This window comes from Helobdella robusta (genome assembly GCF_000326865.2).
Source record: "Helobdella robusta unplaced genomic scaffold HELROscaffold_9, whole genome shotgun sequence".
NCBI classification, from domain to species: Eukaryota; Metazoa; Annelida; class Clitellata; order Rhynchobdellida; family Glossiphoniidae; genus Helobdella; species Helobdella robusta.
The window spans coordinates 829,943-853,820 of NW_008705512.1; the positions used below are offsets into that span (position 1 = coordinate 829,943).

The 23,878-nt window shown below is 32.1% G+C and overlaps 1 protein-coding gene across 1 annotated transcript; it reads left to right on the top strand.

Annotated features, from left to right (window-relative positions):
* Nucleotides 1–8,024: 8,024 nt before the first annotated feature.
* HELRODRAFT_166003 (hypothetical protein) lies at nt 8,025–10,211 on the top strand (the record flags this gene model as incomplete). Its single annotated transcript, XM_009033046.1, has 4 exons — nt 8,025–8,201; nt 8,382–8,501; nt 9,513–9,577; nt 10,004–10,211. The coding sequence occupies 4 exons, from the start codon at nt 8,025–8,027 to the stop codon at nt 10,209–10,211; spliced, it is 570 nt and encodes a 189-aa protein (XP_009031294.1).
* Between the last annotated feature and the right edge of the window lie 13,667 nt (nt 10,212–23,878).

Genomic DNA, 23,878 nt, shown 5'->3' on the forward strand with positions numbered 1-23,878 from the left:
CATAATCAAATGTGTTGAAGTCCTCGGGTTGTTGTGGTTTCGTTAAATTGAAAGATCAAGTTACGCAAGTTATGCAAACATAAGCAATTGTGGGAGATGCAATTATTCTAATGGCAGTGCACCAGCAGACATTAATTTTGCATTTTTAATCATGCGCCTGTCTCAAAATGTGGCAACTTTGGTATCTGATGATCTGCTTGCTGTTTAGATAATGTACGCTAGTACACGCGCACGCGAACAAGTTCAAATGCACATAAATTTCATTTCATTTAAGTAAAGCATACGCAATACCCAAATGCACATACAAGTAAAGCGTACCTAATGTACATTTTATCGAGAAATGTTTCATACACAAGTCCCAGAAACATCCGCAAACAAACACACGTACGCAAGAATGAAATTTTAGGTGGCATCAAAATTTGTAACTGAAGATAGAATTGATGAGAAACTGGCTTTCAATCACTACGAACTTTTTTGGGATGAATGTTTTTGTGGCATACGTATCTAACCGACCTGCATGATGTGATTATTTTTCTTTTCAGTCGACTAAACTTTGTATATGTTTTTTTTTTATCATTAGATATAATGCTGCAAAATAGAAGTAAAGTTTGAATTTATTTCTTTGTTCCAACATTTCTCGGATGGATTGCTTTTGTGTAAAAAAAATAAGAGTCGACGTTGGTCGACCGACATTTTTAGCGGACGATCCTGCGTTCCGTAATGAAAAAAGCACCGCTTACATGATAACATAGTAACACCGATAATAATATGATAGTAATATGATAATATTATCAACAGCAATAATAATAATAACAGTGGTTGATGGAAAAAATAAGTAATAAAAATAATGAGATGTAGCAGAAAACGATTTTAGTAGTAGTAGTAGTAGTAGTAGTAGTAGTAGTAGTAGTAGTAGTAGTAGTAGTAGTAGTAGTAGTAGTAGTAGTAGTAGTAGTAGAAGAAGTTGGAGTAGTACTAGTTTTAGTAGTAGTAGTTGTTGTTGTTGTAGTTGCAGTAATAGTTGGTGGTATTTGCAGCAGCAGTTGTAATTAACGTAGAAGGATTGCCTTGTCGTTCTGCTAAGCAGATGAAATTGAAATGTTAATGTTTGTTGGTACGGAGGTTATTGATGTATCTGCCGATGTTAACAGTTAACGGAGTTGTTAAAAAACTGCAAAGCTGTCCATTCCCACGTCCAACTCTTCGGATGATTTCTTCTCAATGGCGGTTTCGTCCTGTTTCGCATGCTGATGGTGATGTTTCAGCTGAAGGCATGCCGCCCATACAATACGAACATTTCATTTTATGAAAGTTTTAAAAAGGTATTCCGACGTGATGAAAATTGTATCGATACGAATGCGTTAATTAAATATCAACTTTCTTTTCAACGTTTCAAAAATGTCCATCTAATTTTAGTACTGACCGATAATATAATAAATTTTCGGCTGTTTTAAAGGATGAACACACATATTAAAAAAAACTAACTCTAATGCAAAAATTAAACAAACAACCACATACAAATTGACAAACAAATAACTTTAATAAAGCTGTTAGCAAATGGACAGATAAAAATATAAGAAAAATGTGATAAAAGTTGTAGCAGGGACTTACCTGCAGATGACAGGAAGAAATAGTTGATGAAGAACAGAGAGGCAATTATGTGACCAGCATCCATCTTGTCTTCTTCCACTAAGTTATTCTCTGCACACGTACTCAATGTATGTGTTTGTAGTGCCGATGTTTGTATTTATCAAGCTGCTGGTGAGTTCACGTGGATATTTTTATTGTTGTTTTGGAGTAGTTGGGGTAGGATCCTTTGTTGTTGTTGTTGCTGTTGTGGTTGCTATTGTTGTTGCTGTTGTGGTTGCTATTGTTGTTGCTGTTGCAGTTTGAGTGAGCGTTGTAGTCAATTTATGCCGGTATAAGCTCTTGTTACGCTGATTTTTCTGTTGAATTTTTTATAGATATGAAAACAAATTTTGTTCTCTTTAACTTTTTGTCACGTTTTGGCTGGTCGGTTGATAGTTTTTGATGCTTTCTGTTAGTTTTATTTTGTCTTATTGGTGTACAGATTGTTTTTGAATTGTTTTCAGATGAATTAGCGATGTAGTTGTTTGAATAACTGTGTTCTGTGTTAGTGTTGATGTTTATGAATACTTTAGTGTTGTTGTTGATGATGTTGTTGTAGTTGATGAAGATGGGGTTGATGCTTTTTTGACTAATTTTTATTAAACTGGAGTGATGTGAGCTTGTTGTTTGCAAGAAATGACATCAACTGCAGTTCTTTTTTGATGCAATAGGTGTTGTCAGCAAAATGTTGATAGTTTTCTATGATTTATATGAGTTATATTTTCTGTCACTGTTGTTGTTGTTGTTGTCGTTGTTATTTCTACTAATAATTTTTTATTCACTCACTTAAAATTTAAGTTGTTAACCGTTTAAAAATACTATTATGAATTTTCAAATGTGCATCAGTTCTCTCTTTTTTTGTAGGACTTTTCTGTAGAATCAAAAGAATTTTTCTGAAAATAATATTTACAATTCAATGGTTATAATTATGTGCTGTATTTATTAATATATCTTAAGTTAGATAAAAATTTAAACGTTTTTAAATAAGAAAGATTCTTTCGGATGATGTGACGTTATAGTTGAGATAATGTTTGAAAACTTTTACGTTGTTAAGAATAAAACGTCTTCTGGAATGCAATGTGCAATATTTTAAATCTAAATAATATTTAAAAATTAATTTTGTTGGATCCATAAAGCATCTCCCACTAAATATGCAAGCAAGTGAACCCAAGTGGAGCAAAAAAGTAACAAAAATATCAAAAGTTATGAAGTAACAACATGGGTAAAAAGTAAGTTAGCAACGTGTCCTGATATTTTATAATTGAATCAAGTTGCTGAAAATAATAAGACGTGGAAAAATGCTTTAGAAAATTAATAGTTCATGTTTAGTTGTTGCAGTTTTCCTGCAGCTCCTCAATGGTGCTATTTTGTGCCCTGTAAAATTTATAAATAGAAAAAATTCTATTTATAAATTTTTTTTTTCTTTCTTTTTCTTTCTTTTTATTCTTGCTACTAAGCATCATTTTTGGCTTGAAATCAAACTCTGGTGTAATAGCCCATTTCTTTAAGAAAAATTATCAACTGATTTAAATTACTACGAGTTTTAAAATCTTCGTTTATCTTGCTATGTACAAAATGCACGAATCTTTTTTCTTTAGTTTTTTTCACATTTAAATATGTGTGAGATAGTCAGCTTGTCGTTACAATGATCACACGTAGGAGGCTCTGTTTTGGTTGTTGAAAAGATGTGCGTCAAATCAGAGTGACCCAACTGAATGTTGTATAATTTGCCAAGAGTGAAGCGATTGCCACGAATTCTGTTTTCTATTTTTCTTTATCAGGAAAAATTTGATGGAGATGGGTTTTAGTTTCATTTTATTTATTCTGCCACTGAGAGTATAGATGTTTATTTATTTTATGTTTCAGGTCGGTGTGAGGTATTGAAATGTCCTTTATTGGATCGTTGTGCGCTTCTGATGCCAATTTATCCACAATCATGTTACCTGGTAATCCGATGTGACTCGGGACACAAAGCAACTCAATACCATAATAATTGTTTTTCATTATGGAATGGATTCTTGTCTCATTATTTTTACAAGTTCGTTTTTTGTTCCATATTGTTTAATGGCTAGGATGCTGGATAGCGAATCATTGATTATAATGAAACTTTTATATCTCTCACTTTTTATGAACTCTAAAGCGATGTTTATTGTATGTATACAATGCTTCTGTTTATAATCAATTATTGCTCGCAATGGCTCAAAGTCTGCTATGGAAGAGGATTTACATATATTCATGTATATATATAGATACAAAATGAATATATATATGTATATATATATTTAATTTAATAGTTGTAATAAATATTTATATATATATATAGACTGGAAGGATAATCGATGCAAGTTTCTAATGAAAACATTTATGAGATTACTAAAATGTGATGTGGGTGTATATAAAATAATAAAAATAAAATTTTGTTAACTCTTGATCCTTTTTTATTAACGTGCAAATTCTACTATCATAAGAAAACTGCATGATATTTAAAATAATTTTTAAATACTTGTAGCCAGTATTTAAATACTTGTAGCAGTATTTGGTAATTAAATACTATTTAAATACTGAATATCGACAAAGTATTTAAATACTCAAAATGTGAGTATTTTAACAACACTGTATATATATATATATATATATATATATATATATATATATATATATATAGACTGGAAGGATAATCGATGCAAGTATTGCAATTAAATGACCATTAATTATTTACATTAGACAAAGAATTAACATCGTGGAGATACAATACATATATACTTGAGAATTTGTTCAATTCGAACATCGAAGATGGTATGCCAACATCGAATAATACCAAAAACAGCTTTTTTGTTCTATCATGCTTAAATGTTCTATCAGGTTTAAAATAAATATAAATATTTTGGTTTTGAACTCGGGAAACTTGACAATGATTTACGATCTACCGTTAGAAAAATCGAAAAATGAAAAAGGAATCTAACGCGAAACGTGCTCCGATTTTTATCAACAATATATATATATATATACCTACAAATATATATATACCTATATATATATTATACCTATATATATGTATGTATAAAATGTATATTTATAAAATCTTATTAAAAATATATTTTATCGGATGCACTCTTATTAAAAAAAAAGTAAAAAAATTTTTTTTCCAGGAAAGAATTAAGTTTTAAACACTTTTTTAAATGTTAACAATTTCAAATTTGGTTTAGCTAAGTGGCTATTTGGATTGTTCCACAATTTAAGGCTGAAAACATTAAATTTTTAGATTTTATCTTCAAATGACTCATGTGAACAGCTAGGTATTTCAATTTATTCGAGCTCAGATAAACTGATATTGGTACACTAATCTTTATCATTTGTCAAATATTTTAGTGCCTGGTCTGTGAATCATCTAAACATCAGTACAGTAGTTTTTAAAATAACGCGCTTGTTGTCAGATAATTAACAAAGTCGTTTTAGAATCGGAGATATACTATGAAATATGAAAGCGGTGAAGGCGCCTGAAACAGCTCTTCTCTATAGCTCGAGCAGCAAAAAGAAGACGTTCGACTAGACTGTCAACATGCATAATTCTTGCTTGCAGCCCAGATTCTAAATTGACAGCAAAATTTTCATTGCATTTGAAGGTAAACCGTTGAATAGACTGCCTTTTCTGATGTTTTTTGAAATTCACCCACTTATCTATTTCTTTCATTTCAATTTGATCAGTTCTTCACTCAACCATTTATTTAACCATCTTTTATTAATTCTTTATTTTATAAAAACTTTAGCCTTTCTTAGTTTCAAATTCAAAACATAAAACCTGACCTTTTTTTCATGTTTGTATAGTATTATATTGTATTTTGTTGTATAGTATTGTATCGTGATGTTTTGTAATGTACTACATCGAATAGCATTATGTTTTAATTAGAAACCTCTGTGATTCGATCGTCAGATAATCACGTTTGAGAATTGTCTTGTACGCTATCCTATTTGCATGAAATATGCGATAACCACGCTTGAGCACAATCTTAAGATTCATTTTTATTTGTTAAATGTAATTATCTCGTGAATTATCTATGCTGACGTGATATTTATTTTATATTATCGACAAAACGCTATCTTATGTGCATGATATGCAAATTCTTTTTCAAATGTTAAATCTAAGCAGTATTCAAAAACCATTAACATATTTGGGATATATCTAAACTAACTGTAATTTAATTATGAAATCTACATCTACAGTGAAGCGAATAATTTTAAATTAAAATTCAGACTCCCGGTGACAAACATGTCCTTCTGATGGCCGGTCCACACGATGGCCCTAAAGATTTTAATGATCCTCAAGCTGACGAAAAGAAGAGATTAGATAGATATGTTTCACTGCTGTGGTTAAAGACCGGTATACTTGTAAGACTTTGATGTATAATTTTATTTAATTTTATTTTTTAAACGTCTCATATTAAACTAGTTTTTTTTATAATATTTTACATTCATCAAAAAGGTCTCAGCTTTAAAAACTGGAGTCAAACCTAAGGTTTATGTGACTGGAAGAAGGACCAGCCAATAAAGAAACCTGACACCTAATTTCCATCTAAGTTTATTTTGACAAAGTGAATATTTCCCTACATAAACTAAATTGCACTGATGATGATTCATTCGGAATCGAAATATGGCCTTATTTGCAGCATGAATTCGGAAAATAAGTTTATTTTGAATTTTAATAAACTAAACGTTCACCAAAAGACTTTAGTGAGAAAAATCGAAAAAACGAATTTCAAACATATTAACGCCAAAAATTCTGTATGATTTATAGAATATTGTAAAAATTATTATATATATATATAATATATATATATCTATTTGGAACAATTTACTGACATGCGTTATTGAATCGGATACTGTTTCCAACTTCAAGAAGAATTTTGACTTATATTTCGCCAACAAAGATTTTCTGTATGATCATAAAATTGACATTGTTGTTTGATTGGTTTTTGTCGTCTTTTAGTGCTATTTTGATATGGGTATTATTTATATTTATAATCACATTATTTATTTATATTTATTTATTTATTTATATGGATGTGTATGGATGTGTGTGAGTATGTGTGTGTACGCATGTGAAATAAATGTTATGTTGATTAATTTACTAGGTATATTGCAACAATGAATGAAATTAAACTTCGCTATTTACACAACTTTTCTATTTCAAATGCGTTACAAACTCCGTGACAACTTGCGTATATAATTTACATCATCCACTTAGCAAAACTTCTAACCAATTGAGTATTAGCATTTTACGTTTAAAAAAAATTATATAATTTTATTATCTCAGTATTTTTTATTATTTACAATTATTTAATTGCACGACTTATATACGACACATTAACAATTTATTCATTCGAAGTGAGAGTCTACCAAACTATCAATTCTCTTTCTGATTTTTTAATACGAAAATATCGATGCATTCTTAAGGGCGATAGATAGATAAATCAGAGATGTCGATACAAGTGGACCATTTGAAATGAAAGTTACTTGCTCTGCTAATGCGTCAACCAATCAATAAATAATATATAACCAGAAGATGGGCGGACTGATGGATAGATGGAGGCGAGGATAAATAAATTAATAGATGAATAGATCGCTGGATAAATGAATGAACTAAAGGATAGATAGATGGTTAGGTAGTGGAATAAATAGATATAACGGCGGATCTAGACAACATTAACGGGCAATGCTGGATTAAGACCTTTTTGGGCCCTGGCCAAAATGTATTTGGAGGCTTCTAAACTGACCATTCAATTCATTGATTTAAATTTTTTTCAACAACCAAAACTAAAAAAGCAAATTTGATTTTTTTAAAGAAGAATTATTTGCTACTTTTTGCATCATAATGATTTACTGTGTTTACTCGGTCAGCGTTTTTTAATTTTAATAAAATGATGACGGTGCTATATAAACTCGATTTGGCTTGCATCCTGTTGACAGCAATTCAAACGATATCAGAAATGCAATTTGATAAAGTGTATCCCGAATCTTTATGCTGCTTACAGCAATAGTATAACAAGCATCATAATGGGAATGGAAGCTATGTTGTAGCATCTGCTCTTTTCAAAACGACTGTGCCTTTTGTCAAATTATTTGTCAACTCCGTCCGTCGGCCAGCAGAGGCTAAAAAAAGGTGTAGATGCCTTGTATTCTGCCGCACATAACCCTACAAGGTTCATCGAATGAGCAGAAAAGGAAGAAATTCGAATAGACTGTCAACTTACATAATTCTTGCTTGCAGCCCAGAGTTTTGAGCTGACCTATTACTGGCGTTGTAATAGCTCTGGCCAATTTAGTTTTGGATGCCGATGTAATTTTCCTGGAAAGTAGGCAAAACTGTGTTGGCCATATATTCACTATTATGAGCTCCGATGGGGACTAACGTAAGAAAGCACTTGACAGGTAGATGGTCTTCTGGAGACATATTGGATGATGAGAGTAAGCTGATCAGTGTAGCTTCGGTCAATTGTGGAATCGACAAAAACCAAACATTTATTGACGGCCTGGGTTTTGCAGAGAATGACAAACACATCTTCTTTCCCATGCAAGTTATAAGTTATAATTTGCTAATTTTTGATGATAGATAATTTACATGACTTCGTCTTTCATTTAAAAAATTAGTCATATGTTTTTTTTTAAAAAAAGCTCGAATTTATCCAGGTGTTCTGAACATCCCAAGTATAGGCCATTAGAAACTGATCCAATAATTTAATTTTCACCTCTGACAGGCAGACCACGTTCTGCCAAGAAGCACAACTGCAGCCACACGTTTCAAAACTTCTTTCCAATATCGACGCTCGGTTTCATACTGTTGCATCAATTGTGAGTCAATTGATCCGAGCATTCGGGTTCTGTTTATGTATGCCAGCGTAGATGTTCGGTGTTCAACACTACCCTCATGTTATGAAAGCTTTTTTGTATCATGCTTCCAATTGCTAAAATCAGTGGTAAACTGTGACGATTCCGAAGATAAAAACAATTGAAAAAATCTAACAGAAAACTGAAAAGAAAAATTTTAGATTTGTTCAAATTAAGTAAAAAATTTAAAAGTCTGTTAAAAAAACCTTTTGAAAGTAGGTTTCTGCTTTTGGCTAAGTTGCCCTTGCATTATTCCGGCACTGTGATGGGGGGTTAAAATTTTGATAGGGGACAGAAATGGGGCTGGCGTTTTTTTCTTATCACGCCAATTTTTGATAAATTTTTTAGCTTAAAGTTGTGTTTTCTTGTCTAAAAACCGAGTTTTAATGACTTTTAATAAAAACCAAAAAACACTGGTCACAACGGGGTGGGTCATGGCCCCGGCCCTCCCTAAATTTGACACTGGATGTTTGGATAATTGGATGGATGAATGTAATGTTAACGAGCTGCCTCATGTAGCTAAATGTAAGTCTGTTGGACTGAAAAGGATTTTTTTCAATCTCGATCGATAGGATGTGTTCACTTATTCATACTCCAGAGTCAGTTATGTTGTAAGTTTCTAAATGACTCATGATAGAAACTGCATAGATTTTTGTTTTTCTAAAAATCATTGAGGAGTATTTAATTCAAAAATGTCTCACAAATAAATCTGACATCAAGTAATTGTAAAAAAATGCATCATTGTCTATATCCAATCCAGTATCCTAAGTATTTTTGAATACTATTGCCATTAAAACGCACAAACACGAAACACCATAAACCATCACACAAACAAACAGCAACACACACTCAATGAAACAACACCTGTTGTAACATTCATCGAAAACGAAAATGCTCCGTAAAATTGACACTAAGGAATCAAAAACTATCAATTGTGTAGCACACATACCAAACACACACACCGATCACACACACATACACACACCCACACACACATACAGACTCATACACAACAACCTATCAATTATGAAGCAACACCAGATTCGAATTGTAGAGCATTTTGTAAGTACGTCCAAGGACAATTAATTTCAAGTTGATAACAATGGCAAACCCGCGGACAACAACTGCATTAAATAGCAAAAAATAACTATCCGCGATTTATAACCACATCATCTCAGCTAAGAGTTAATGTTATGGTAATTTAACTGAAACATGATCAACAACATTTCAACATTCGCTTCGAGTAATTACAACAACAGCAACATAATAAATTTTATTATTATTCTCGTTATTACAGCACGCATACTGCATACACACTTGAAAATAAACAACACATCAAGGTTAGACTAAGCCAACATTATTTAAGTTTAAAAAAAAATTTTTTATTAGTGACAAACGTTACAACAAATGAACAATGACAAATAAAAGCAACTACAACATCAACAACAACATCAACAAAAACATCAAATGTAATAAATAATAAATCTATCAGCCATAACATTAACAACAACATTAACAACAACATCTACAAAAACGTCAACAACAACATCAACAAAAACGTCAACAACAACAATGATATCAACAACACCAACATGAATAATAACATCAACAACAACATCAACAGAAGCAACAACAAAACTCACAACAACTCGTCATCAAACAAAAACATCACATCGTTGACCATTCCAAGAAGCAAATAAAAAAATATTATCACAATTTTTAAAAGTTACAACAACATCTTCTGGGTAAAAAATCACGAGACAACAATAACGTCGACGACGACGACAACAACAACAACAAAAACAACAACAACAATGATAAACCCGCAAAAAGAATTTTAATAAATTAAAAATTTTATTTGTTACAATAAACTAAAAATCATCACAAACAAACACGTCAATAGCATAAAAATCTAACAAAAAATAGCAAACCGCGATTTATCAACTAAGCGCGAAGCAGGCTCAGAAAAAAAAGGTCACCTCAGCAAAACAACTCTCACAACAAAACACACAAAATTGCATACAACAACTCTCACAACAATACAACAGTATATACAAACATGCATACAACAACTCTTACAACAATACAACAACTCTTACAACAATACAACAGTACATACAAAATTGCATACAACAACTCTCACAACAACACAACGATTCATACAAACATGCATACAACAACTCTCATAACAACACAACAATACATACAAAATTGCATACAACAACTAACACAATATCTTACAAACAACAATCACATTAACACACATATCAACAGCAACACCAACAACAAACTCAACAACTAACATTCAATATCTCACACAACAACTAACATCTTATTCTCTACCTCCCACTCCCACCCATCCCATTCCCTTCACTGACTCCACCTCCCACTGCCACGTACCTCACCTACCACTTCTCCACGAATATTATAAAAATTATCGCACAACTGTTTTCATTACCTACTAGGTTTATCAAATCTTAATGCAATGATGAAATGACATGAATATAATTCTCATAGAAAGACCGGCACATCCAACAACACGTTCACAGCAAAAATCTCATTACTGTGCACATATTTCCTTCAAGTATTTCATCGAGCAGTTGCGAATCAAAAATACGTACAACTGAAATGCCAAAGAAACTGAGACGTATCTTCGATTTCCGGTTGGTGCGTGACGTCAGCAACTCGATCACGTGATGTTCGATTCGTAACGGAAGTGACGACATTTTTCTTCTGGTCGTTTCAATTTCGGCAGGGGTGTTGGTTAATTGCTTTTTTTCTCGCTCTCAAACGTGTTGCTTGTGTGTTTGTGTGAGTTTGTTTTTTTTATTATAGTTGCTGTTATTTTTGATTTTTGTTGATGCTTGAATATTATTGATATTTCAATGTTATTTTTATTGTTGTTCGAATGTTATTGCTGTTTGTGATGTATATTTGATGCCATTTGTTTTGTTGTGTAGTTAATGATTTGGAACGCCATATAATTTATTTTGTTGTTGTTATCGTCGTTGCCGTTGTTGTCAATGTTATCACATGTTAATTATTTTTTGAAATATAATTCGATAAAATGATTGTATTGACAATATTGCCAATGCAGCTGCTCAGCGTTAGTTTCACATAATTTTATTTTCAATCAATAAATTTTGCATATATTTGCGTGTACCCTTCACATCTTTGCCATCATTTGAATGCTTTATCGCAGCGTTAAATTTGATGTTATGTAATGTTATGAATCGTAGTTTAATGTTACAAAGTGTTACCTGTGGTTGTTTTAATGAGTGAAAGGACGTTACCATAAGAGGATATATGGTGTGATGTGACGTCTGACGTAATGTGATCTGCCTCTATGTGATGTGATGGAGCCGATGTGGCGTGATGATACTCGATACGCTGTGGAATAATGAGTTATGTTACGTGATATGACGATCAACTTGATTTAAAGTAACGCATTATCATGTGATGTGATGTAATTTGATGGGGTGTAATGTCATGCAATATGATGTGATGTAATTCGATGTAATGTCATGTAATTTCATGCGTGTGCGCTGTAATGTGATCTGAGTTTGTGTGTTGTTGTATCTTGTGTTTTGATGTGCAATGGCTAAGAAGCGGGTTTTGAAAATTTTTATGTGTATTAACGGTGATAAATGTTATAAAAGTCATAAATGTTCTACACTGTTACTCTGGGGTGCATTTGTCCTGGAGTTGCTTTCTAGCGGCTCATATTTGTTAAACCACCGCTTGCAGTTGAGTGTGGTGGCGAATAATGGACGGCGTTATGAATGAAACATTTGAAAAAGTAACCCATGATTTCTATCTTGATGTGAATCACTAACAAGAAATGTTTTCAATTTTGTTGTTTTGGACGATAACAATATTCACGCAATAACCAAAAAATATGTTGATTGTTATCTACAATGTTATTTTATGGCCACCAAGCGGAAAATGTGAAACAAATTGCCAGTAGGCTGAAATTAACGACCCCATACAAGAAGGTAATGACGAGGTGTTGAATAATGAAGTTAAATTAAATGTTCAACTCCAACAAATAATGATTATTTAGATAATGTTTCTACAAGCCGATCTACTTACCTACCTACCCACCCGCCTACCTACCTACCCCACCCGCCTACCTACCTACCTACCCACCCGCCTACCTACCTACCTACCTACCTACCTACCTACCTACCTACCTATCTACCTACCTACCTACCTACCTACCTACCCACCTACCTACCTTCCTACCTTCCTACCTTCCTACCTTCCTACCTTCCTACCTTCCTACCTACCTACCTACCTACATACACAACTCCAACGCTGGATAATGATATGGATAATGTTATCATTATTTATGTGCCACGCTATTGAATGGACTTGATGATAAAATAGGACCTCCACTGAATAATTGATGACGACCGGATAAGAACAAACGAACTTGCATTTTTTAACTCAAACGATGACGAAGATGAATCAATATTAATAAAATAAGATTAATGTGTGAATGTGGGTTTTTGTGGTATTGTCCGTGTGTATGTGCTTTTTTGTGTGTGTGTTGTGTGTGTGTGTTGTGTGTGTGTTGTGTGTGTGTGTGTTGTGTGTTGAGTGTGTGTGTGTTGTGTGTGTTGTGTGTGTGTGTGTGTGTGTTGTGTGTTGAGTGTGTGTGTGTTGTGTGCGCGCGCGTTTGAAGTTCTAGTTGTAGTACTAATAAGGCAGGGGACATTTATATGAATTGAATTGCATTATGTTCAAGCTGTGTCAGCACTTGATTTGTGCCCCTTGATTAATGGCTTGTTAATGTTAAGGATATTCGCTCGGTTGATGGATGCTTGGTTGGTGTGTTTGTTTGTTTGTGTGTTTATTTGTTTGCGTGTTTGAGTGTTTGTTCGTTCGTTCGTTTGTTTTTGTGTATTTGTTTGTTTGTTAGTTGGTTGTTCGTCTGTTTTTTTGTTGTTAGTTGGTTTTTGTTGTTGATGTTCGTGTATTTGATAATGCTGTTGATGTTGTTCAAGTTGCCCATGCCGCTGTCATAATTATTACTTAAAATTCGAATGCGTTTGTTGTCAGTTGATCTTTGTTACAGTTGATACTGTTCAAACTGTTACAGCCAGTTTTATCATATTTTATTTTTGTGTTTCTGTTTATGAGTGTGTTTACGTTTATGAGTTGTTGTTAAGTTAGAACAATCTCGCCTGGCCCATGTTTGTTGATGATAATGCGAGCATAACTCATGTTGTGTGGGCTGTTGTTTTTATTGAGTTGGTGTCGTGTGTGTTGTTTGTGTCACCCACCGTGTCTCTCTGCTTGTCGTGATATCATTATAATTGATGTTGTTGTCGGGTTTGTATTGTTGTTTTGTTTGTGGTACTTGTATGTTGTTGTGTTGTATGGGATGTTTTTAATGTCTTTATTGCTTGTTTGTTGTTGTATTATTTGTGGTATTTGTACGGTTTGGTATTTGCTTGTTGTTGTATATTTTGTGATGTTTATTTGTTGTTGTATTGCTTGTAATGATTGTTTGTTGTTCTGTTTTTTATAATTTTTGTTTGTTGTTGTATTGTTTGTGACACTTTTGTTTTATGATCGCAGGTTAGGCATTGTTCTTGCGATTTGACGTTATTATGCTTGTAAACAATCTCTTGTTTGAGACCAGGCGTTGTTCGTTTAACTTCCGTTTGGTTTTTGCTACGTTTGTACCGTGCTTCCTGATTTGAATATGCTTCTCTTAAATAGGACTTTGTTGTGGGTAGACGATTTTGAAACTTTCTTTTGTTTATGCTAAACTTTTTCTTTCGCTTCGTCCGTCACATTTTCATGTGGATGTTAAAGTGTATGCTATTCGTGTTAGAGGTTTATGTTAATCATGTTGAGGTTTATGATTAAAGAAGTTTTAACATAACATGAGGTTTATGTTAATAGTGTTGAGGTTTATGTTAATCATGTTGAGGTTTATGTTAATCATTTGGAGGTTTATATTGATCAGTTGTTAATTCCATTTATTTGGATTTGATCCAACTCCGTACTGACTAATATTGCGTCGTGTTTTTGTTGTTGTGTTGTTTGTTTGACGTATTAGTTGTTTTTTCTCGGTGGGAAACTTCTTTTTTGGGCTGTTACTGGTCACATGTGATCGGATGGTGGTCAGATGGTGGTGGTCATGTGGTGGTCAGATGGGGGTGGTCAGATGAAGGTCGATGGTCAGATCGGAATCAGATAGTGGTCAGATGATGGTCAGATGGTGGTCAGGTGGTGATCACGTTAACTTTAACATATGTGTTCTTAGAAAAAAAGTTGATACAGTCTGAATAAACTTCGTACGATGAGTGTAGATATCATTTTATTTAAAATTTGTCGTGCATCACCAACGTTTCATCTTTATCACCTTATGAATTAAACACCCACTGAACTACTTGAGATATTTTTCTAACATTCGGCAGACAGGGGTCCCGTTTTGTTGTTGGAGGATGTTCTACCCGCGCGTACTTGCTGGAAAACAATGAGTTTCAATGAGGAAAGCTGCTGATGGGAACAGGAATGAATCAGATATGCTCTCATATGATCAGATATTATCCAGCTCGGTTTCCAGTGTGTCGTTCTGTATGCACGACATGTGTGACTGTCTATTGTTGAACCCAGATGGCATCGTTTTGTAAGCAAGTATTTATTTTAAATCATTCATCTGTCTGCTGTTTTATAGTTGTGTACATTGAAAGTGTTAGACAAAAATATGTTTGTTTTTTGTGTTTATTTGTTTGTTACGTGTTCACATAAAAGTTCAGTTATTTTAAACTATAATTAATTATTTAATATGCTTAGCACAATAGTTCTAATGTTTTTGTTGCCTTTTAAAATATGTTACAACCAAAATGGTTTGCTTTATAAAGTGCCACATAGGACATTTGAAAAGATTCCTTCACACCCCTACCTCCAAGTAACATGCCCATGTCGACTGAAAACGTGGGAGTTCACAAGAAAACTGGCGAGTTGAAATAAATATACCCGCATTCCCATGAAGATATGAATGTTTACATTGCATGAATTAATGTTGTTTCTAGACTGGGAGATGATTTGCGTGTGGATGTGCGTGTGGATATGAGTGTGAATGTGCGTGTGGATGTGCGTGTGGATGTGCGTGTGGATGTGTATTATGAATGCATGTGGATGAGGTGATCACTTGACTGATGGTTGAGGATTGTATGTGTATCTCTGCGTTCAATTGTTCAATGTCCGCATTCACCACCTCGCATTTATTACCCACAAATACATGCACACATACATGCAGCACTGAAAAAAGTATAAACAATAATGATTATCGTATTAAAACTATTTAAACTTCCAATATTTAGGATTAGTGATTGATTAAATATTTTTAAAACATACATTCAACCAATGAGTTTTACCTGTACATATAAAAAACTTAGCATTACCATGAATTTCACGAGCAATATCATACAATACGACACGATTTTTTATTTGCTTCCTAACAAAATTAAGAAGGCAGGATGACTATGTTGAAAGTATCGAGTAATTAATTAATGGAGCATAGGCAAAATGTTAACTGAAAGTAAATTAATTAAAAGAAGTAAAAGAAATAAATTGAAACAGAAATTTAACAGTTTGTCCATACAAAATTAAGTATTTGAATTAATTATGGTTCAGTAGAGTGTTTTTAAATTTGTTTTTAAAAGCTGAAAAAACATTAGCACTTAAAACTGAATTCAATTTGTAATTATTTATTAAATTATTCCAAATCCATGGTCAAATTTCCCTTTTAGATTTATTGCAAAGTTTTATGATTTTTATGTTGCATAAATAATTTTTCAACTGTCTGAACAAGCAGGCACAAACGCATAAACATCTACAACAAACACACAACAAACACACAGCAAACACATTCACAAACACATTCACAACAAACACAGACAATGACACAACAACCTCAACCGCCAACATTTGTGTTTGCTTAAACTTAAGGGCTTAATAAATTAAATATGGTTTGTATTCATTTTTAATGCACAGAAAACTACTAATTTGTTAGTGATTTGTAGGATATATTTGAAAAATATTTAGTAAAAATTGAATGAAATGAAATGCATGACTCGCATTGTGAACATTCAATTAGTACATTCCAAGATTCAAAATTAGTGCATAAGTTGTATTAATTGCCATCTACAGAAAGCATGACCAGGTTTAGAGGTTGGAGATCCTTGGAGCAACAAAGGACAGAGGTCGCTAGTTATTTTAATAAAAATGCTTTTTTGTGAAGTTTCTAGAGTGAAGTTTCCAACAAATGAAATTATTTTAGACAAAAATGAAGTAATTTTCAAAAATCAAATACAATTTATTATAAATTAAATTACGGATAAAATATCATGTTTGGGCATGTGTTGGCGGTAAAAATGGGAAAAATTGTCCGGGTGAAAAACTTAAATATGACTGACCCAAAGTAATTTGGATATTTTTTATTTCAATTGTGGAATTTCTTTCTTGTGGATGTTTTGTGAGAGTTGTATACATGTGTTTATATGTTGTATACATGTGTATATGTGTATATATATATATATATATATATATATGTGTGTGTGTGTGTGTGTGTGTGTGTGTGGTGTGTGTGTGTGTATGTGGATTTTTATGCTTATGTTTTATTGAATTACTACATTATTTTGTATATGATATTATGACACAATTATAATTTAATCAAGTGTGGTTTCTACAAGTATTTAGTTACTTTTTGGTCTCCAGAGATTTTTGTTCAAATAAACTTTGTAAAAAGTTATTCCTCGCCTGTCCTGCAATCAACCCGGCCAAGGCTTAAAATGTTTCAGCAGCAGACATTTGTCTACAACTTAAAAAACGAGTGTTATGCTATAAATAGTTATTTTAAAAGTTGTTTCAACAAACACAAATCGTTACATACTTCGGCTCCAACGACATACAACCAACAACATACAACCAACATCATACAACCAACAACATACAACTAACAACATACAACCATGCAGCAACACACAAAAAATAGACAACCAACAACATAAAACCAACAACACAAAAAAAACAAAACTTACCATTCAAAACCAACAACTCACAACCGACAACACACAACAAGCAACCACAACACACAAACAGCAACAACATACAGCAGACAACATGCAATCACGTGTTTGTTCGCACGGATGCTTCCGTGTTCTATAGATCGAAGGTACATGACGCGAAATATTAATATGCTAACACACGCACACACAACACACCCACAAATATATTATATATATATATATATATACGACAAACACCGTTCTATATCCTTTCTCGTATGCGTGTATGTGCGTGCAAACATATTTCAGTGTGTACGTGCAAACGTGTGCACGTGTGAATGTGATGTGGGTGTACAGGCGGGTGAATGTTTCGTTGATTTATTTAGCGGGCGTTTGGTGGCATGTCAGCACTGGCATACATATCTTTGCAGGGATATATATATATATATATATATATATATATATATGTATATATATATATGTATACATCGATGTATACATATATATATATGTATATATATATATATATATATATATATATATATGTATACATCGATATATACATACATATACATCTTCGCATTGATTGCACTGCATCTATATATTTTTTATTCCGTTTTTCTGTTTCATTATTTTTTGGAACTGAGAAGTTGTGCCAGTGTTGTTGTTGTTGTTACTGGTCTGCCTGGTTGCTTGGTTGTTCTCTACCATCTCAATTGCTCCGGATATTTGATTTTAAATATGTGTCACTAACTGCGCCTGTTTGTATGTGTAACCACATGCGTTTATCCACTCAGCTGTTATTGGTTTTTGTTTATCTTTTATTTATTCACGTAAATTGACCTAATACAATTCACTTAATACGCCTTGTGTGTTGTTTTCAAATTATCCTCAATCAGTTATATTAAATATTTATTCTAATTTATAAATTATTTTATTTACTTACTTATTAAAATTTCATATAAAAATTAATTTAATTTATCTATAAAAAAAATCCTTCCCTAATTACAATTCTACCAAGACAACAATTTTAAATCGACGATGAAGAATATGAAAAATGAAGTATTGAGTAATATTGTTGGTGTTGTCGATACTGTTGTTGATGATGTGGTTGATGTTGTTTTAAAGACGAAAATGGTGATAAAGAAATGGACGACGATTAATAATAAGAAGCAACTTGTTGATTGTGACGAATTGGTCATATTGCCAATATTACGTGCATGCATTTTTCGAGGTGATCTTGCAAGCATGGGAATAAATATCAAGCTAAGGAAAAAGATTATAAAAGACAATAATGAAATTAAAAAAAATGATTGATTGAAGACAGGAACGAACAAAGAAGTAAATGAATGAAACCCATCAGACGTCGCTTTCTTTTGTTGAAATTGGCAGGAAAATATCAAAACTTGGCCTGTTTCCTTTTTTAGACAAGTTGTTCCGACAGATAAAACTTCCACGTCATTTCAATCATTCATTCATGCATGCACTTTACACTCACCATATTCTCAAAAATATCTTATGTATGTTTGTATATATCAACATGAAAATGCATATTATATATACAACATACCTATGTATATGTTTGAGCTGCGTGTTTGTGTCTATGCTGAAAGCTTGAAGCAGTGTAGTCGTAAACTATTATATATAATAATATTGATAGTAGACATACGAAAACGCTTACCAAACCAAACTTGATGGGATAAAATTCAAATGAATTTTATTATTAAAAACGTAGAGTTACCAAATAACTCTTCAGATTTACTTTCATTACATCCAGACAATCACTCAGATGTGTTGCTACTTTTTTAATTGGCCACAGCGAGCGTTCGAACTAGGTTCCGTAAAACTATTTTGTTTAAAATAACTTAAATTCTAAAATTATTCAACTTTTAAAGAAACTCTCTAACTATAAAAACAAATTTGAATAACTCTATAACATTTAGAATGGAAAATATTAATGAGGGTGGAGGGATTGGGATGTTTGAAAAATGATCATCATAATCTGATACACGGTGTTTATTGAATGTTCAGGGTAGTTGTATTAATATATCGTGGTGCTGTGTGAAATTTTAATTATCTCATAAATATTTAATGAAGCGCTTTTGGAAAATTATGAGAAAGTTTTGAAAATTTAAATAAATTCAGCAAAAAAAATGTATTTCTAAAAGCACTTTGAACAAAATGTGTTTATAATTCCAATACTTGTATGTTTTAAAGTCACCTGGATACAGACCATTGGATGTATGGATAGATTTTGACAAGCCTGTGTTATCTCTTTTACCGGCTTCTATCACAATAATCACTCTTTTTTTCTGTTCATTCATTTTATATTATATTAACAAACAAATAAATGAACAAACACACAAACATATGTTCCATCTGTGTGTTTGTTTGTGTGAATGTGCTCGTGTATGCATGTTTGAGTGTGGGTGTGTATGTAGATATGTGACTATTCACATTCAAATGTAAATAAATAAAAATAGATAAACAAACATATTATATATATATTGTATGTATAAACATATTACAAAAACGTGTACATGTTTTTGTGTGTGTTCGTTCGTGTGTGCGTGTGTTCGTGTGTGCGTGTGTGTGATTATATTATTACAGAGTGATATGTAAGGCAGGGTGGAAGAGTTACGTGTCGGTGGCACATTTGTTGTGTTGTCGGGGAACGGATGAATGATGATGATAATGATGGTGATGGAGATGATGATAATGATAATGATGGTGATGATGATCATCATAAAAAAGACGATGACGATAATGATGGTGATGATGATGATGGAGAGACGGAGAGAGATGTATATCGGGATGTTTGTGATGAGGTTGATGATGGAGATGATGATGAGGATGATGATGAGGATGTTGATGACGATGTGGAGGCGAGAATGAAAGAGGATTTAGAATGGAAGTGTGTTCTGCAGCCGATGCTAAGTTTGCATCCTTCAAATCAAATTACATCCTCACATTTTTTCAGTGCAAACTTTTTGATAATTAGTGGATATTGTTGTTAGAGTTTTTTTAATAACTTTGCTTCTGTCAACAATGGTAATGTTTTTTTATAAAATAAATTCGATTAAGTTAGTTTGTTATCATTTATGATGGAATTTTATTTCTTTAAATAATTTTTAATTTCATTTTATATTTTAAACATTGGTGACAATATTGGAATTAATTTGTTTCTAGAATAATATTAATTATTATTTTTTTTTAGATTAATATTTATTATTATCTTTGTTATTATTGTTTTTGACTATAATTATTATCGATATGGTCTTGAATGGTTATTACGTTTTTGTATTTATACATTTTGTTTTTGTGTTTATACATTTTGTTTTTGTGTTTATACATTTTGTTTTTGTGTTTATACATTTTGTTTTTGTATTTATACATTTTTTTTTGTATTTATACATTTTGTTTTTGTATTTTATTTTATTGTATTGTATTTTTTGTATTTTTTGCAGTTGAACTGTCCTGATATCAATTTTTAAAATTATTTTTTTTCAAATTAATTTAAGTTCATCCTTTAAAGTTTTTTCTGAATGAGGGTTAATTTTTCAAGTTTTCGTTTCCATGAAAAAGAATTTCTTGAGATGAAATATGCAATGTAAAGATTTTCAATTAAATGTTAACTTTAATCCACTTGTTACTTCTGCTTTTTGAGATTTCCAACTTAATTGCATTTACAATTTTTTCCAATGAAAAACTCATTGGAAATAAAGATATAAGTGAAACACCATGACGTGGGTTCTCGGTTGTGTCAGACAAGGTGCATCAGTCGAAATTGAGTAACTTCTAATTAACTGCTTTATCTTAATTGCAACCGAAACTGAGTAAGGACTCCGTAACGGAAATATAAACACAATTGAAAGGTTTCATATGTAAAGTTAACAAACAGCTCAAAATCAGCTTAGATAGCTGGGAATGTATTAAATTGCAAGGTTATCAAAGTTCCTAGTTTATTATTATGTAAAAAATTTTCATAAAAACATGAAAAAAATTTTAAATTTAAAAAAAACCTGACTTTTCTGTTAAAGATTATTCATTTGAAAACCTGACAAGCAATTATTGAGAGACAGGAAGAGACGTATGATGGAGGAAAGAGAAAGAGAGAGAGAGAGAGAGAGAGAGAGAGAGAGAGAGAAAGAGAGGAAGAGAAAGGGAGAGAAGATGAGGAAAGAGGAATAAGGCATGCAGTAGGTAATAAAGAAGAGGACATGTCTCCATGCTTGAAATGAACAGAAGCATTCATACATCAACTGCAGCAACATCCATCCATCCATCCATCCATCCATCAATCAATCGACTACATTTCCACCACCGAATATTTTCTTCTTACATTTTCTCTCTCTATGTTTTTTTGTATTGTTGGCCTCCATTGTTTCAGATACAATCGTTTAAAGTAACTTTTAATAAATAACAAAAATAATTATTACGTAATATCTATATGTATATCTTGTATATCTTGTATACCACGTATATCGTGTTTATCTTGTATACCACGTATATTGTGTTTATTTTGTATATCCGTAAGTTCTGGTATTCCAATGTAATATAGTAACTTCTAATTAAATACAAAAATAATTTTTAAGTAAATATCATGTGGTATATCTGGTATATCTATATATTCATCTTTATCTGTATGTTCAGTAATCCATAATTAACAATAATTATTAATCAATAAAGTATCAATAATTTTTATGTAGTATCTATATGTATATCTTGTAAATCTTGTACATCACTTATATCTTGTATATCACGTAAATCATGTATATCTAATGTGGTGTCATATCATTGTTGTGTTTTAGTACCAATAATTTGAAGAAAATTAACAATCTCTCAATAAATCTTTCAATAAAAATGAAAACAATTTTTTGGATTATGACGTTGTGTGCCTGGTTGTTCTCTTGTTCTGATGTTTTGTTTAATTAAATTTCGTTTGCTTTTCATATTGTCGATAGGAGTATTTGATGTTGATTTGCAAGAAATATGGCTGTCCATCATAAAATTGATGTTTCTACTGTTGTTGTTGTTGTTGTTGTAAACGCGTTGTTGTTGTTGTAAATGTGTTGTTGTTGTAAACGTGTTGTTGTTGTAAACTTGTTGTTGTTGTAAAGGTGCTGTTGTTGTTGTTGTAAACGTGTTGTTGTTGTTGTAAACTTGTTGTAAACGTGTTGTTGTTTTTGCTGTGCTATTAATGTGCTGGTGTGTGGTTGTTGTTGTTGTTTTGTCATGATTATTGATTGTGACAATTTTGTTTAAAATGTTGACGGGAGTGTACATAGCGCTGCTCAACTTGATGCCTGCCACTCACTGGCTGTTTTGCTTTGTTGGGTGGTGCAGATATTAATGTCAAGATTTTTACATATTCATTTTTTAATTCATTATTTAATTAATCAAAAAAAATTATCCAATGTTATTTTTTATTTTCACGGATGTTTTAGAAACGTTTCAGCGGCACAGCATGTTAATGTCATTTCCTCACTGTCTTTGTAACAGCAGGGGGCTAGTTTATATAAAGGCGATGCAAGCAGAGCAGAGTGACTGAAATATAGATGAGGGGAGCAGCTTAATCCTTCCTACTTTGTGAATAAATTCATCTTCAGCAATAACATAAGCCGCAAAAACACTCCATTTTGATATTTCTGTATGCAACTTTTGTAGAACTGAGAATAAATTTTTTTTTATAAATAAATTTTTTAAATAAATTTTCATATTTATGTGATAAGTTTGTTAAAAACTTAAATCACTCTTCTGAAACTTTTATTTTGTTGTAATATTTACCATTACATGAAAGATATTTATCGCCTCTACACTTCTATGAGCAAAAACCCTTCAAAATCGCCTTTTCAACAAACATCTGATCTTTCGATCAAACCAAAAAATTGAAAATATTTCATGCGAACCAGCAAAGTTAGTAACAGTTACAAGAGTGAAAACGTGTGTAGGTGAGGTTTATACAAAAATTAAACATTTTGTTGCAGTTGTTGCTATGAAGTTGTTTGTTACCTAGAAACATTTTCATCGAGGTTACTGTTGCAGTTGTTGTTGTTGCAGTTATTGCTGAGGTTGTTGTTGCAGTTGCAGTTATTGTTATTGTTGTTGTTTTTGCGGTTGTTGTTGTAATTGCAGTTGTTGTTAAAATTTTTGTTGTAGTTGTTGCTGTGATGATTGCAAGAAAATGTTTCTACTTGCGAATCTCTGACCTCTATGTTGTGTGGATGATTTTCATTAGCATTAAAACATCGTTACAGGCCGCTTACATCACTCACGTTTCTAATAACACTGCCAACTATTGTGTTTCACTGTTTAACGTACTTCCACTTCCACCTTAT